At 43.4% G+C, this 16,320-nt stretch overlaps 1 protein-coding gene across 1 annotated transcript in view; it reads left to right on the top strand.

The window, feature by feature from the left end:
• The window catches only part of col27a1a (collagen, type XXVII, alpha 1a), a 210,187-nt gene that overhangs the window by 32,491 nt on the left and 161,376 nt on the right, over positions 1-16,320 (top strand). Inside the window, exons 5-7 of the mRNA XM_055875638.1 lie at positions 3,219-3,272; positions 7,992-8,045; positions 8,217-8,270. Coding sequence (XP_055731613.1) covers positions 3,219-3,272; positions 7,992-8,045; positions 8,217-8,270 — 162 coding nt within the window. The remainder of the gene's footprint in view (positions 1-3,218; positions 3,273-7,991; positions 8,046-8,216; positions 8,271-16,320) is intronic.

Here is a 16,320-nt window from a genome sequence, read left to right as displayed (position 1 = left end):
ACCCCACTCTGGAACCGGTTGTGACTCTTTTTTCCGGCCACTACTCTGACACAATTGACCTTTGACCCCACGTGGAGGGAGGGCTCGGGGTCAAGCAAAATAAAGTGTCTCAGTCAGAGGTGGGGGACCCCTCAAAGGCCCACAACCATATGGATAGAGAGAGGAAGTGTGTGTGTGAGTCACATGTCGACAGCACAGAGAGGGGCTTGTGCCGTTCGGGCAGTTTAGAGTATTGATTGGGGACTTATTTATGGAGGAATGTAACTGTTATTCTAGGTGATTTGTGATGTTTTACTTGTGCTTCCCATGACTGTGTTTTAGTGTTTTTTGTGTATAAAGGATGTATTTGTGTTGTAATGTTCAGGGCACATTTTAAAAACAGACCTAAGTCTCATTATGTCTTCCGTGCAAAAATAAATAATATAAACATCTAATACATAAAGAGTGTCGTTATCAAATGGAGTCAGTCATCCAGGGGTGGATTATGTCACTTTTACTGCCGGATTTCAGAATTTAAAAAGCTAACGTCTGTTTCCCGTAAGATAGGGAGAAACTGGATCCCATTATCAATTTGCTACTGTATAGATCAAAATGTTTGATTCCAACAATAGCCTGTAGACCAAACGGGAGTACGGGTAATTAACGGGTAACCAAACGGGAGTACGGGTAATTAAACCATCTATTGTTCAGCGAAATAACAACACAATGTCATACAGGTAGCCTAGTCAAATAATTAACATCAAATCACATTAACCGTTACTCTCTCGCGGGAATTCCACTAACGATCCGTATGTAGCCAAGCGTAGCCGCTGCTCATTCCGTTTGCTCGAAAAAGGATAAATGGTTGAAAAGACACATACTGCTATTACCAGCAGTACTACACCTGCACCTGTCGACGACACAAGTTGTTCTTCTTCCACGAGCACATCCTTTGCTAGCATCAGTAATTCTACATTTGTTGTTGGCCCAGCTAGCATGGACACTGACAGTTGTGAAGAGTTATAAGAGCTCTCTGTCACTTTCCACGAGCCGGGTTGTGTTAAAAACTCACTCATTCTTATGTTTAATAAATGTATAGTGTGTGGCAGGATTACAATGATGGAAAAAAAACTTTTGAGAGTGCGCTGACCCTTTGCTAGAGAGGATGCGCAGCTAGAGTTTAAATGTTTGAAGGCGTACGGGACTATAAAAAGTTTGGGAACCACTGCTGTAGACTAAAATGTGAGCCAATGGACAAAATTATATGTACACCAATCCATCTGTGTGTGTGTTTCTTTGTGTTTATGCATGTTTCTGCTTGTGTTTGTGTCTGTATGCAAACAAGCTACCATTTTTGCCCTGGGGAGACTACAGACTGGGGGGCAATACGGGTGGCGGTTAGAGGAGAATGGAGTGTGGAGTGTGGGAAAACCAAATCTATGTGCTAGAACCCCTTCATTTTACATCCATTTTCCATGATCTTCCCCTTTTACCTAATCCCCCAACGTACACACATGCTCAATCATATACAGTTTGAGTCAGAAGTTCACATACACTTAGGTTGGAGTAATTAAAATGTGTTTTTCAACCACTCCACAAATGTCTTGTTAACAAACTATAGTTTTGGCAACTCGGGTTAGGACATCTACTTTGTGCATGACACAATTAATTTTTCCAACAATTGTTTACAGACAGATTATTTAACCTATAATTCACTGTATCACAATTCCAGTGGGTCAGAAGTTTACATACACTAAATTGACTTGGCCTTTAAACAGCTTGGAAAATTCCAGAAAATTATGTCATGGCTTTAGGAGCTTCTGATAGGCTAATTGACATCATGTGAGTGAATTGGAGGTGTACCTGTGGATTTATTTCAAGGCCTACCTTCAAACTCAGTGCCTCTTTGCTTGACATCATGGGAAAATCAAAAGAAATCAGACAAGACCTCAGAAACAATTGTAGACCTTCACAAGTCTGGTTCATCCTTGGGAGCAGTTTCCAAACACCTGAAGGTACCACGCTCATCTGTACAAACAATAGTACACAAGTATAAACACCATGGGACCACGCAGCCGTCATACCGCTTAGGAAGGAGACGCGTTCTGTCTCCTAAAGATGAACGTACTTTGGTGCGAAAAGTGCAAATCAACCCCAGAACAACAGCAAAGGACCTTGTAAAGATGCTGGAGGAAACAGGTTCAAAAGTATCTATATCCACAGTAAAACGAGCCCTATATTGACATATCCTGAAAGGCCATTCAGCAAGGAAGAAGCCACTGCTCCAAAACCGCCATAAAAAAGCCAGACTACGGTTTGCAATTGCATATGGGGACAAAGATCATACTTTTTGGAGAAATGTCCTCTGGTCTGATGAAACAAAAATATTACTATTTGGCCATAATGACCATTGTTATGTTTGTAGGAAAAAGGGGGATGCTTGCAATCCTAAGAACACCATTCCAACCGTGAAGCACGGGGGTGGCAACATCATGTTGTGGGGGTGCTTTGCTGCAGGAGGGAAGAAAAATGTGGATATATTGAAGCAACATCTCAAGACATCAGTCAGGAAGTTAAAGCTTGGTCGCGAATGCGTCTTCCAAATGGACAATGACCCCAAGCATACGTACAAAGTTGTGGCAAAATGGCTTAAGGACAACTAGGTCAAGGTATTGGAGTGGCCATCACAAAGCCCTGACCTCAATCCCATAGAAAATTTCTGGGCAGAATTGAAAAAGCGTGTGCGAGCAAGGAGGCCTACAAACCTGACTCAGTTACACCAGCTCTGTCAGGAGGAATGGGTCAAAATTCACCCAACTTATTGTGGGAAGCTTGTGGAAGGTTACCCAAACCGTTTGACCCAAGTTAAACAATTTAAAGGCAATGCTACCAAATACTTATTGAATATATGTAAACTTCTGACCCACTGGGAATGTGATGAAAGAAAGAAAAGCTAAAATAAATCATTCTCTCTACTATTATTCTGACATTTCACATTCTTAAAATAAAGTGGTGATCCTAACTGATCCAAGACATGGAGTTTTTACTCTGATTAAATATCAGGAATTGTGAAACTGAGTCTAAATGTATTTGTCTAAGGCGTATGCTATCTTTCGACTTCAACTGTAGGATATGGGGGTCAAAGATTTGACATTCTCCAGACTACCCACGGCCTCTGCTTATGCCAATATAAAGATTGTCATTTTGATCAACATTTGATTGTGTTTTGTCTCTGATAGGGTGAACCCGGTTCCCATGGAAAACCTGGCCGTCCAGGTCCACCTGGACTTAAGGTATGTTCCACACACACACCATTTTTTAAATTTGTACATTTGAGTAATTTAGCAGAAACTCTTATCTAGAGCGACTTACAGTTAGTGCATTCAAGCTAGTTGGGACACCTACATATCATAGTCATAGTAATTTCATTTTTCCTCAATAAATTAGCTATCAGCAAAGTCCGAGCTAGTAAGATTACATTTTTTGGGCATGACAACATTTTAGCTAATGTTAGCTAACGAGTGAAACAGTGTCCGAGACAGTCCAAAAGAAGTGTCAGACTTAGCTAGCTAAGGTAGCTAGCTAGGTAACCCAAACATCGACAAAAAATTTACATTTAGTTATATTCCGCTACAACACTTCAGTGAGCTAGCATAGCGAGCATGGTAACGATACTAACGTTAGCTAACTAACATTACCACAGACAGAGATATTAGCACAGAAAATGGCTCGCTGCCTAACAGTCGTTAGCTAACGCTCAAGCTAACATTAGCTAGCTACCTTTTATGATAGAACAACCTATTTAACCTGAATGACCATGAAATCCATCATTTGTAATGTTTGTTACTTGCCGTTTTCAGTTTTACTCTGTCAAAATAACATTAGCCATTTTCCACTCAGTCAGCCACTCAGTAACACTAGAACTAGAAGACTTTCTCACGTTCTGGTGGACTTCATGTGCTGGTGGCGGGAGAATTAACCCGTTGGCTGGGTCAAATATTCATAGCCCAACCTTAATAACCCTCCACCAACAACCCAACCTTGCTGTTCTTACAGAAAACAACCCAACTATTGACCCAATGCCTGCAACCCAGCAATTGGGTCATCCAAACAATCTAACATTTTTAGAGTGTAATTTACATCTCAAAGCTATGCATGCAAGAAGCCTTGACCTGTCTGGTGCACATATGTTTCGCTGTTCTCAGATTGATTGAAGGCTTCAATCTGTATTTTTGTCTTGTAACTGATTGCTTCTAGAAAGAGAGAAGTAACAACACATGATCAAGATGAGCTAGCTACTAGTTTAAAGCAATGAAAGATCTAATTGTTACAAATAATGAATGTATGGACTATGTTTGAGAATAATACATGCATTTGTTTACCTTATTACTCTTGAAGACGATGCACTCATTTATCACTCAAAAAGTGTTATGAGTGAGTGCACCACAAACTGAATGCTGAGCCGTAGTCAATGAACAGCATTAAATAGGTGTTCCTCTTCTCCAGGTGGGAAAGAGCACTGTGGAGTGCAATAGAGATGGAATCATCTGTAGATCTGTTGGGGTGTATGTGAATTAGAGTGGGTCCAGGGTGTCTGGGATGATTGTGTTGATATGAGCCATGACCAGCCTTTCAAAGCATTTCATGGCTACAGATGTGAGTGCTACAGGGTGATAGTCATTTAGACAGGTTACCTTGGTATTCTTGGGCGCAGGGACTATGGTGGTCTGCTTGAAACATTTAGGTATTACAGTCTGGGAGTGGTTGAAAATGTCAGTGAAGACACTTCCCAGCTGGTCATCGCATGCTCTGAATACACGTTCTGGTAATCTGTTTGTGAGTAAGACCTGTTTAAAGGTCTTACTCACATCGACTACAGAGAGCATGATCACACAGTCGTCTGGAACACCTGGTGCTCTCATGCATGGTTCAGTGTTGCTTGCCTCGAAGCGAGCATAGAAGGCATTTAGCTCGTCTGGTTGGCTTGCGTCACTGCACAGCTCGCAGCTGGTTTCCCCTTTGTAATCCATGATAGTTTGCAAGCCCGCCACATCCGAGGAGCATCAGAACCGGTGTAGTAGGATTCCATCTTGGTCCTCTATTGACGCCTTATGTTTTTGATGGTTCATCGGAGGGCGTAGTGAGATTTCTTTTAAGCATCCGAATTAGTGTCCAGCTCCTTGAAAGTGGCAGCTCTAGCCTTTAGAAACTCAAATTTGAAACTTATGTGCCTAGGAAAAGACCGTTGTGAACAGAGTGCAAATGTCTTTGTACTTCATAATTACAATGGAGAGAGATAAAGAGAGCGATGTTGTAACTAAGATTGTGTCTATTAAAACTGAGCACAAATGGACAAAAAGTGGAGAAAAGCATTTCACCTCTATCCAGCACCAGCGGGAGGAAAGCACCACTCACTGGTCTGATCCCAGCACTGTGTTGCTTGCTACGGGCAGGAGCAGGCTTTTGACATGGGCATGAGCAGGCCTTTGACATGGGCATGAGCAGGCCTTTGACATGGGCAGGAGCAGGCCTTTGACATGGGCAGGAGCAGGCCTTTGACATGGGCAGGAGCAGGCCTTTGACATGGGCAGGAGCAGGCCTTTGACATGGGCAGGAGCAGGCCTTTGACATGGGCAGGAGCAGGCCTTTGACATGGGCAGGAGCAGGCCTTTGACATGGGCAGGAGCAGGCCTTTGACATGGGCAGGAGCAGGCCTTTGACATGTGCAGGAGCAGGCCTTTGACATGTGCAGGAGCAGGCCTGCGAGCTGTGGGTGAGAGAATGCTATGCTACTTATTAGATATTGTTTCCATTCCCTTTTCGTTAAGTTTAGAATTGTAAACTAATAGAAAACAGAAGTGAATAACTAATTGCGAGCACGGCTCCAGTTTTATTTAACCCGGCAAGTCAGTTAAAAACAAATTCTTATTTACAATGACAGCCTACTGGGGACCAGTGGGTTAACTGCCTTGTTCAGGGGCAGGACAAAATATTTTTTACCTTGTCAGCTCAGGGATTCAATCCAGCAACCTTTCAGTTACTGGCCCCAACTCTCTAACCACTAGGCTACCTGCCCCCCAGATCACTTGATATCCACCACAAGGGGGAGAGAATAGAAAAGGGAGAGAGCGAGGGGAGAGGTACAGCAGAGCATGTGTCTGACTCAAATCCCCACAACTGAATAGATAAGAGCATATTATGAGTGCACCGTTTACAAAATAGAGCTGAGAGCTCTCCATTCAGAATGGGCCCCATATATAACTATTCCATGTTTTTTTCCCATTCCCTACCCCAATCCCATTATCATTTATATCAATCATTTTATGTTTTATTTTACTGCAACACACATTACAGTTTTACCATTTCACAACCAGGGGGTGCTGCAGCACCTTCAACACCCATACTTCGGCTATGCCACATTGCGTCAACATCAGCCAATACTTGTAAAAATGTCAATTCTGAAAAAGTGTTCCTATACAACTGCAGTCCTTCCGCGATGTTATGAAACTCATAAATTTCATTTAAAAAATCTATCGAATACATCCACCAACTTTTTCGTCATTTGTGTTGCTCAACTCAGTGCGAATGCGCTTGTGCCATGTTGAATGCACCGAGCTGTCTGTTTGAACTACTGGCACACAGCTCGGACACCCATGCATACCCCACAAGACATGCCACGAGGTCTCTTCACAGTCCCCAAGTCCAGAACAGACTATGGGAGGCGCACAGTACTACATAGAGCAATGACTACATGGAACTCTATTCCACATCAAGTAACTGATGCAAGTAGTAAAATTTGATTTTAAAAAGAGATAAAAAATACACCTTATGGAACAGCGGGGACTATGAAGCAACACAAACAGACACAGACACATGCGTACACACACACGATAACATACACACAGGTACACATGGATTTTGTATTGCACTGTAGATATGTGGTAGTAGAGTAGGGGTCAGAGGGCACACACATAATGTCAATTCTGAAAACGCATACCTGTACTTATGTTCGTCCTGTACAACTGCTGTCTGTTGTGAATGTATTGTATTACTGCCTTCATTTTGCCGGACCCCAGGAAGAGTAGCTGCTGCCTACTAGCTTACGTAGTACGTCAAAGCAGCAATGTCTCCAGTTGAGCAACATAAATTATCCTCTGTAAACACACGCCTTTAGGTGTTGCTTGGGGGGGTGGGGGGGTGGAGTCAGAGCCGCTCGCTTCGTTAAGCAGGTGTGTTGAGAGAACGTTTTCAAAGTGTTTTGATGTGCACGAGCGCTCCCCGATAGTGCTCTTTCACCACCCCTTAATACAGAAAAGTTGTAAATCCCAGGAGCTCTTTGGGAAAAAGAAGTCCATACGATGAGTTACATTTCCGACCTGCGGCTTTGAAGTGTAGAGACCCATTACTGTTCTCTTCACTCCAACAACGAATCCTTGTTTTGTCTGGCAGGAAGGCCGCTGGGGAGAAATCTCACCACAGAGTGATCCGGAGACAGTCTGTAGATGGGGTACCCCTCAAGTAACCGATACAACCATATGGTTTTTTCCAAGGAGGGGTACCCCAGAAAGACTGCTACAATCATAAGGTTTCCCATGTGTCCAAGGAGGGTTGCTTTCACTCCTTCCACTCCGGTCACTCGCTGTTTGAGCAGGATGTTGCTAATATCTTGTGACAATCATATTGATAGATGATGATTCATTCATTGATTAGGCCTCAAAAGCTATCAAAAATGAGGTAATGAACATAGCATTCCCATGTGTGAGGAGAGGAGTTTTTTCCCACTTCATGATACCTTATATCAAACCCAATTGACAGTATCCATATAAAAGCAGTGTAATTACAGTATAGGTACTCTACTGCGGTACGGCATAACGTTTATCTACGTATGGTAAAAATAGGACCAAATAACCAAGTATCACTGTTAGGTGGTTGTATGTGTCAGTGTGAATAAGTGTGCTTTGTTTTTTTTTTAAGCGTCACTAATTGGTCCTCTTTCTCTGTTTTTTTCTCAGGGGAGGAACGGAGACCCTGGTCTCTCATCTGGAACAGCCGCTAAAGGAGAGAAGGTAAACCCCCCCCCCCCCCCCCCCCCCGCCCTTCACCTAACTTCACCTTGACCAGTTCCTTGACCAACAAACTGTATATTTATCAAGTACAATAAAGTCATTCTATTCAAGTTTAGTCTAACTTGAATCTATGTTGTGTATTGAGATGATATGTGTTTGACTGTCTTTCAGGGAGACCCAGGCATTCTTGGCCAAGTTGGACTAATCGGCCAGGCTGGTCGAAAGGTAAGAGAGACAGACACTCACCTATCGTTTGCTTTAAACCTCATTGCCTCTCATCCTCTACTACTTTCTCATCAGAAAGCCCATATAACTGGAGGCTCGTGTTGTGAGCTGGAATGTGGCCCAGACACGCACACAAATGCGCCCACACACACACACATGTCTAGTACTCCAAATGCATACAAACACAAGTTTGGACCAAGAAAGAATACTCTCTGCACAATGTGTGTGTGAGGTCATAACATCAGTCAGCCAAATATGCTAGAACACGACCGTAAGAAAAGACAGTTCGGTATGAGTCAGTCACTATTATATATCTTCTCTCTCCTCTGTTTTTCTCTCTCTCTCGCTCTCTCTCTCTCTGTGTGTGTGTGAGTCCCTTTTTGAGCTGCAGGAGATTCTCTTCTCTCTCTCCTCATGCTTTGTTGCTCTATAACAGGGGTGGGCAAACTTTTTGGCTTGAGGGCCACATCGGGATTTTGAAATTCAACGGAGGGCCGCATTTTTTGGCAGACCAATTGTTAAAATCAATTTGCTGGGTGCCTCCCGAGAGGGTGAGCAATCTAAGACACTGCATCACAGTGCTTGAGGCGTCACAACAGACCCGGGTTCAATCCCACTGCCAGAGTCACAACTGGCAGTGACTGGGAGACCCATGAGGTTCTGACCCATGCCAGCGGTTCCGCTGTGATCACCACTTCTACAATCTGTGTCAGCTGGGTCGGCTACAGTTTTGTTCGGAATGAAGGAGAGGGAGGGAGGAGGTTCATTTTGTCAGCAGGAGGATGGGGCTCAGGGTGGAGGGGGGGACATACACATGTTAGTCACTGGTGTCATAATGAGCAGGAAAGTCTTGACTGGGGTGAGTCATACTTCTAGGAAATTGATATCGGGAACTTGGACAGAGGTTCTGTTGGATTGGATTCTCTCTGTGTGTGTGTGTGTGTGTGTGTGGAAGCCTCTTCTCTGATGACAATGTAAACTACTACCCTTGTCCTCAGAGAGAAGATAAATTATGAGTTTAGTAGAGTAATCAAATTGTTATGATACAGGCACACGTTGTCAAGGGATAATACATCAGACATGTAACGGCAGCCTTCCCTCTCTTCACTATAAGAGAGGGTGAAACAGGGATCGGACCAACAAGCAGCGTAGCCAGTGCTCAACATGTTTAATTAAACAAAAACAGTGAACACTTACAACGAACAAAATAACAAAATGTGGCAAACCGAAACAGTCCTATCTGGTGCAGAATACAAACACAGAGACAGGAAACAACCACCCACAATCCCCAACACAAAACAAGCCACCTATATATGATTCTCAATCAGGGACAACGATTGACAGCTGTCTCTGATTGAGAACCATATTAGGCTGAACACAGAAACAGACGAACTAGATACACAACATAGAATTCCCACCCAGCTCACGTCCTGACCAACACTAAACAAGCAATACACATAAGAAGTCTGGTCAGGACGTTACAAGACATATGCGACTTGTTTCAGAAAACTAGGCGAATGTCGCACGTCACTACTTCACATTTGAACATCAACATTTATTTTTTGGCAGAAATGAATTCTGGAACATGTGAACTTTCATGTGCCTTAATAACAAGCTTGTACTGTATGCCATCTGTAAATACGAATAAAATTGTTAAATGACGAGCCAAGTTGGTTTAGCCACGGAAAAAGACATGCCGCTAACCATGATTGGCTGAGATAATGGTTTTGGCTGGAATTAGTATTTGGTAGCATTGCCTTTAAATTGTTTAACTTGGGTCAAACGTTTCAGGTAGCCTTCCACAAGCTTCCCACAATAAGTTGGGTGAATTTTGGCCCATTCCTCCTGACAGAGCTTGTGTAACTGAGTCAGGTTTGTAGGCCTCCTTGCTCGCACACGCTTTTTCAGTTCTGCCCACAAATTTAGGATTGAGGTCAAGGCTTTGGGATGGCCACTCCAATAGCTTGACTTTGTTGTCCTTAAGTCATTTTGCCAAAACTTTGGAAGAATGCTTGTGGTCATTGTCCATTTGGAAGACCCATTTGCAACCAAGATTTAACTTCCTGACTGATGTCTTGAGAAGTTGCTTCAATATATCCACATCATTTTACGTCCTCATGATGCCATCTATTTTGTGGAGTGCACCAGTCCCTCCTGCAGCAAAGCACCCCCACAACATGATGCTGCCACCCCCGTGCTTCACGGTTGGGATGGTGTTCTTCAGCTTGCAAGCATCCCCCTTTTTCCTCCAAACATAATGATGGTCATTATGGCCAAACCATTTCTATTTTTGTTTCATCAGACCAGAGGACATTTCTCCAAAAAGTACAATCTTTGTCCCCATGTGCAGTTGCAAACCGTAGTCTGGATTTTTTATGGCGGTTTTGGAGCAGTGGCCTCTTCCTTGCTGAGCGGCCTTTCAGGTTATGTCGATATAGGAATCGTTTTACTGTGGATATAGATACTTTTGTACCTGTTTCCTCCAGCATCTTCACAAGGTCCTTTGCTGTTGTTCTGGGATTGATTTGCAGTTTTCCCACCAAAGTACATTAATCTCTAGGAGACAGAACGCGTCTCCTTCCTGAGCGGTATGACGGCTGTGTGGTTAAAAGGTGTTTATACTTGCGTACTATTGTTTGTACAGATACATTTGGTAACTTCAGGCGTTTTGAAATTGCTCCCAAGGATGAACCAGACTTGTGGAGGTCAAAACTTGTGGAGGTCTTGGCTGATTTCTTTTGATTTTCCCATGATGTCAAGCAAAGAGGCACTGAGTTTGAAGGTAGGCCTTAAATACATCCACAGGTACACCTCCAATTGACTCAAATGATGTCAATTCGCCTATCAGAAGCTTCTAAAGCCATTACATAATTTTCTGGAATTTTCCAAGCTTTTTAAAAGCACAGTCAACTTAGTGTATGTAAACTTCTGACCCACTGGAATTGTGATACAGTGAGTTATAATTGAATTTTTTTTATTGTGTCATGCATAAAGTAGATGTCCTAACCAACTTGCCAAAACTATAGTTTGTTAACAAGACATTTGTGGAGTGGTTGAAAAAACTAGTTTTAATGACTTGTGGATGTATGACCTAAGTGTATGTAAACTTCCGACTTCAACTGTATATGTTTGAACACTTTCGAACCATCTAATGAGTGAACATGTAGTTAATTTATAACTGTCGAGCCCTGACCGTAGAGATCTTTTTATTCTCTGTTTGGTTGGTCAAGGTGTGACTCGGGTGGGAAACTCTATGTTCTTTATTTCTATGTTTTGGCCAGATATGGTTCTCAATCAGGGACAGCTGTCTATCCTTGTCTCTGATTGGGAATCATACTTAGGCAGCCTGTTTTGCCACCTTAGCTTTGTGGGATGTTGTTTTTTGTTAGCTCTGTGAAGCCTACGGAACGTGACGTTCGTTATTCTTTTGTTGTTTTGTTTGGTGTTCTGAGAAAATAAAGAATCATGAACACGTACCACGCTGCACCTTGGGCCACTTCTTTTATTTCACAATCGGGGAGCCCAGCCAACAGTGAGTTGCAGTAGTCCAGCCAGGAGAGGACAAGTGTCTGGATTAGGACCTGCTCTGCTTTCTGCGTGAGGTAGGGTCGTACTCTACAGATGTTGTAGAGCATGAACCTGCAGGAGCGAGTCATTGCTTTGATGTTTGCAGAGAACGACAGGGTGTTGTCCAGGGTCATGCCAAGGTGCTTTGCACTCTATTAGAGCAACACTGTGGAGTTGTCAACCGTGATGTAGTGGTCTTTGAGTGGGTAGGCCTTCCCCGGGAGGAAGAGCACCTCTGTCTTGTCGAGGTTGAGATGTTGGGCCGACATCCAAGTTGAGATATCTGCCAGGCGCTCTGAGATGCATGTTGCTACCTGGGTGTCAGAAGGGGGGAAGGAGATAAGTAGTTGAGTGTCATCTGAATAGCAATGATAGGAGAGACCATGTGAGGATATGTCGGCACCGAGTGACTTGGTATATAGAGAGAAGAGGAGAGGGCCTAGAACCGAGGCCTGAGAGAAACCAGTAGTGAGAGTATGTGGTGCAGACTTAGATCCTCTCTACTTCACCTGGTAGGAGTGGCCTGCCAGGTCGGATGCAATTCAAAAGTGTGCAGAGACGCCCACCCCTGAGAATGTAAGGAGGAGGATCTGATGGTTCAAGGTCTCGAAGGCAGCGGATAGATCTAGGAGGATGAGAACAGAGGAGAAAGAGTCAGCTTTTGCAGTGCAAAGGGCCTCTGTGATACAGAGAAGTGAGGAGGAGGTGATGGGGTCGAGTAGGAAGATTGTCGGGCAGCCAGACCTCAGAAGTCACAGGATTTCATCTGGAGAGAGAGGGGAGAAAGAAGTCAAGGCATAAGGTGATTACATGTGAGTGAGACCAGTGGACTCAATAGGCTAAGGGAATGAGTAGCGGATGTCATCAACCTTCTTTAGAAAGTGGTTGACAAAGTCGTCCGTAGAGGGAGGAGATTATAGGTCCTCCGGAAGTTCAGTTTTCCTCAGTTGCCTGCAGCCCTGTTCTGTCAGCTCACAGTGAGTAACTCAGCCACGGAGCAGGAGGGGAGGGCGGGAGGAAAGGAGACAATGCGAGTAATAGGATGCGGAAAGGGAAAAGTGTAGGGTCGAAGAGGCTGAATCAGGAGACAGGAGGGAGAAGGATTTAGCAGAGGGGAGATATGACAGAAGAGGAGAGAGCAGTTGGAGAAAGAGTGAATATTGTGTGACCATCTGGGTAGGGGCTGAGTGGTTAGTGTTGGAGGAAAGGGAGACAAAGGAAACAAAGCAGTGATCAGAGACCTAGAGGGGGGGTTGCAGTGAGAGTAGTAGGCGAGCAGCCTCTACTAAAGATGGGGTCAAGCTTATTGCCTGCCTTGTGAGTTGGAAGGGATTGGGAAAGGGTGAGGTTAAAAGAGGCAAGTAGGGGAAAGAGAGAGTTGGAAAGAAATTAATCGAAGGCGGACGTCGGGAGGTTGAAGTTGCCAAGTACAAAGAGTGGTGAGCCATCGTCAGGAAATGAGCTGATCAAGGTGTCATGCTCATTGAGGAACTCTCCAAGGGCACATGGTGGGCGATAGATGGCAATAATGTTAAGCTTGAGTTGACAATTGACGGTGACAGCATGGAATTCCAATGAGGAGATGTACAGGTGAGAGAGGAAGAAAATAGAAAATCTCAATTTAGGAGAAATGAGTAGACCTGTGCCACCACCGCGACGACCAGATGCTCCTGGACTATGAGAGAAAAAGTAGTCAGATGAAGAAAGTGCAGTTGGAGTAGCAGTGTTCTCTGGGGTGATCCATGTCTCCGTCAGGGCCTAAAAGTCAAGCGACTGAAGGGCAGCATAGGCTGAGATGAACTCTGCGTTCTTGACAGTAGATCAGCATTTCCAAGCGCTGCTTTCAAAGAGATAACCCGCTGAAATAAAATGGTGATTAAAACCTCTCTGGGATAGATGGGACGCTTGCGTCCCAACAGCCATGTCAAAATGTAGAGCGCCAAATTCAAAAAAATTATATAAAATTAAACTTGATTAAATCACACATATAAGATATCAAATTAAAGCTACACTCGTTGTGAATCCAGCCAACATGTCAGATTTCAAAAAGGCTTTTCGGCGAAAGCATAAGATGCTATTATCTGATGATAGCCCAATGTAAACAAGAGAGTGTAGCCTATTTCAACCATGCTAGCGCTACTCAAAACGCTAATATAAAATATAAAACATGCATTACCTTTGACGAGATTCTTTTGTTGGCACTCCAATATGTCCCATAAACATCACAAATGGTCCTTTTGTTTGATTAATTCCATCCATATATATCCAAATTGTCCATTTATTTGGCGCCGTTGTACCAGGAAAAACAGCGTTCAATTTGAACAAAATCACGACACAATATCTAAAAAAAATTACCTCTAAACTTTGCCAAAACATTTCAAAGTACTTTTGTAATACAGCTTAAGGTATTTGTAAACGTTAATAATCGATCAAATTGAAGACAGGTCAATCTGTTTTCAATACAGGATATCAACAAACTCACGGAACATTTCACGTCTTGCCCAAATCTCAAACATAAACAAACGACGTCCCTCCACTTCCGGGTCAATATCTTGTTCACCTCACTAAGAAAAAACCTTAACCATTTTCCATACAATGGCGACATCCAGTGGAAGCAGTAGAAACTGCGCATTTACTGATTAGAATTCTGGTTTGCCCAAAACAATCCATTGAACATAGAGGAACTTAACAATAAAAAAGTTAGTCCTCAGGGTTTTGACTGCTATATAAGTTCTGTTATACTTACAGATATGATTCAAACAGTTTTAGAAACTTCAGAGTGTTTTCTATCCAAATCTACTAATTATATGCATATCTTATATTCTGGGGATGAGTAGCACGAAGTTGAAATTGCGCACGCTATTTTTCCCTAAGTGAAAATTCTGCACCCTATCATCAAGAAGTTAATGCATCGATTATGGAGGCCACTGGGCTCAATTGTAATGAGGCCAGTGTCTGAATTCATGTGTTGTGGCAGAGAGGAGGAAATAGAACCCTTTTTAGGTTTTTGACAGTTGTACAGAATTGAACCAGGTTCCATTACAATCTGAACGATTTGTCTTACACAATGATTCCTCAGTTGCTTAAAAGCTTGCCAGTCCGGGCCTAAGCCTGTGTTCCTGGCCTTGACCCAAGCATCATCTCTTTTATGAATGACCCCGGAGTGTACCAGGCATTCAATCTACCATTAAACCCTGATTATCCACAATAGTATTGAATACATCTGCAAAAAGGCTCAAAGCTAATTCAGGTTCAGGTATAACTGAAATACAATCAAGGTCACCGAAATACAAATCATGTAAAAAAAAGAAGCCTGTTCACTGAAGTTTTTGAAGATCCTCTTTGTGATGACACGGATCTTAGATTTAGATCTCTGACACAAACAATTGTGCAACGGTCGCTAAAATCTTGGGGCGAAGACACCAGTAGAAACATATTTCGTTAAATTAAGATCAATGAGAGTTTACTTTGAAGGATCTTCGAAGAATCTTTTATCGAGCGATATAAACCAGATTCGTTTTTTTGTTCGAACCCGGTTCAGAACTTTATTTCGCTGGTGGTTCTCGCTGGTGGTTCACACTCTATGGAGAGTGTGATCACACTGTCGTCCGGAACAGCTGGTGCTCTCATGCATGCTTCCAGTGTTGCTTGCCTCGATGCAAGCACAAAAAGCATTTAGCTTGTCTGGTAGGCTCGTGTCACTGGGCAGCTCGTGGCTGGGTTTCCCCTTGTAGTCCGTAATATTTTTCAAGCCCTGCCACATCCGATGAGCGTCAGAACCAGTGTAGCAGGATTCAGTCTTAGTCCTGTAGTGATGCTTTGCCTGTTTGATGGTTCGTCTGAGAGCATAGAGGATTTCTTATAAGCGTCCGGATTATTGTCCCGCTCCTTGAAAGCGGAAGCTCTAGCTTTTAGCTCGGTGCGGATGCTGCCTGAAATCCATGGCTTCTGGTTGGGAAATGTACGTACGGTCACTGTGGGGATGACGTTGTCGATGCACTTATTGATGAAGCTGGTGACTGAGGTGGTATTCTCCTCAATGCCATTGGATGAGTCCCGGAACATATTCCAGTCTATGCTAGCAAAACAGTCCTGTAGCAGAGCATCCGCGTCATCTGACCATTTCCGTATTGTGCGAGTCACTGGTACTTCCTGCTTTAGGTTTTGTAAGCAGGAATCAGGAGGATATAATTATGGTCAGATTTGCCAAATGGAGTGCGAGGGAGAGCTTTTTATGCGTCTCCGTGTGTGGAAGTAAGGTGGTCTAGAGTTTTTTTTTCTTCTGTGGACTCGTGACATGAGGGTAGAAATAAGTTAAAGCGGATTTAAGTTTGCCTGCATTAAAGTCCCCGGCCGCTTCTGGATGAGCATTTTCTTGTTTGCTTATGGCCTTACACAGCTTGTTGAGTGCAGTCTTAGTGCCAGCATTGGTGGCGGTAAATAAACGTCTGCAAATAATATAGATGGGAACTCACTTGGTAAA

The sequence above is a fragment of the Salvelinus fontinalis genome, chromosome 21 (genome assembly GCF_029448725.1).
Source record: "Salvelinus fontinalis isolate EN_2023a chromosome 21, ASM2944872v1, whole genome shotgun sequence".
In the NCBI taxonomy this organism is placed as follows: domain Eukaryota; kingdom Metazoa; phylum Chordata; class Actinopteri; order Salmoniformes; family Salmonidae; genus Salvelinus; species Salvelinus fontinalis.
The sequence above is the reverse complement of the archived record's forward strand: the minus strand, read 5'-3'. Positions and strand labels throughout refer to the sequence as shown.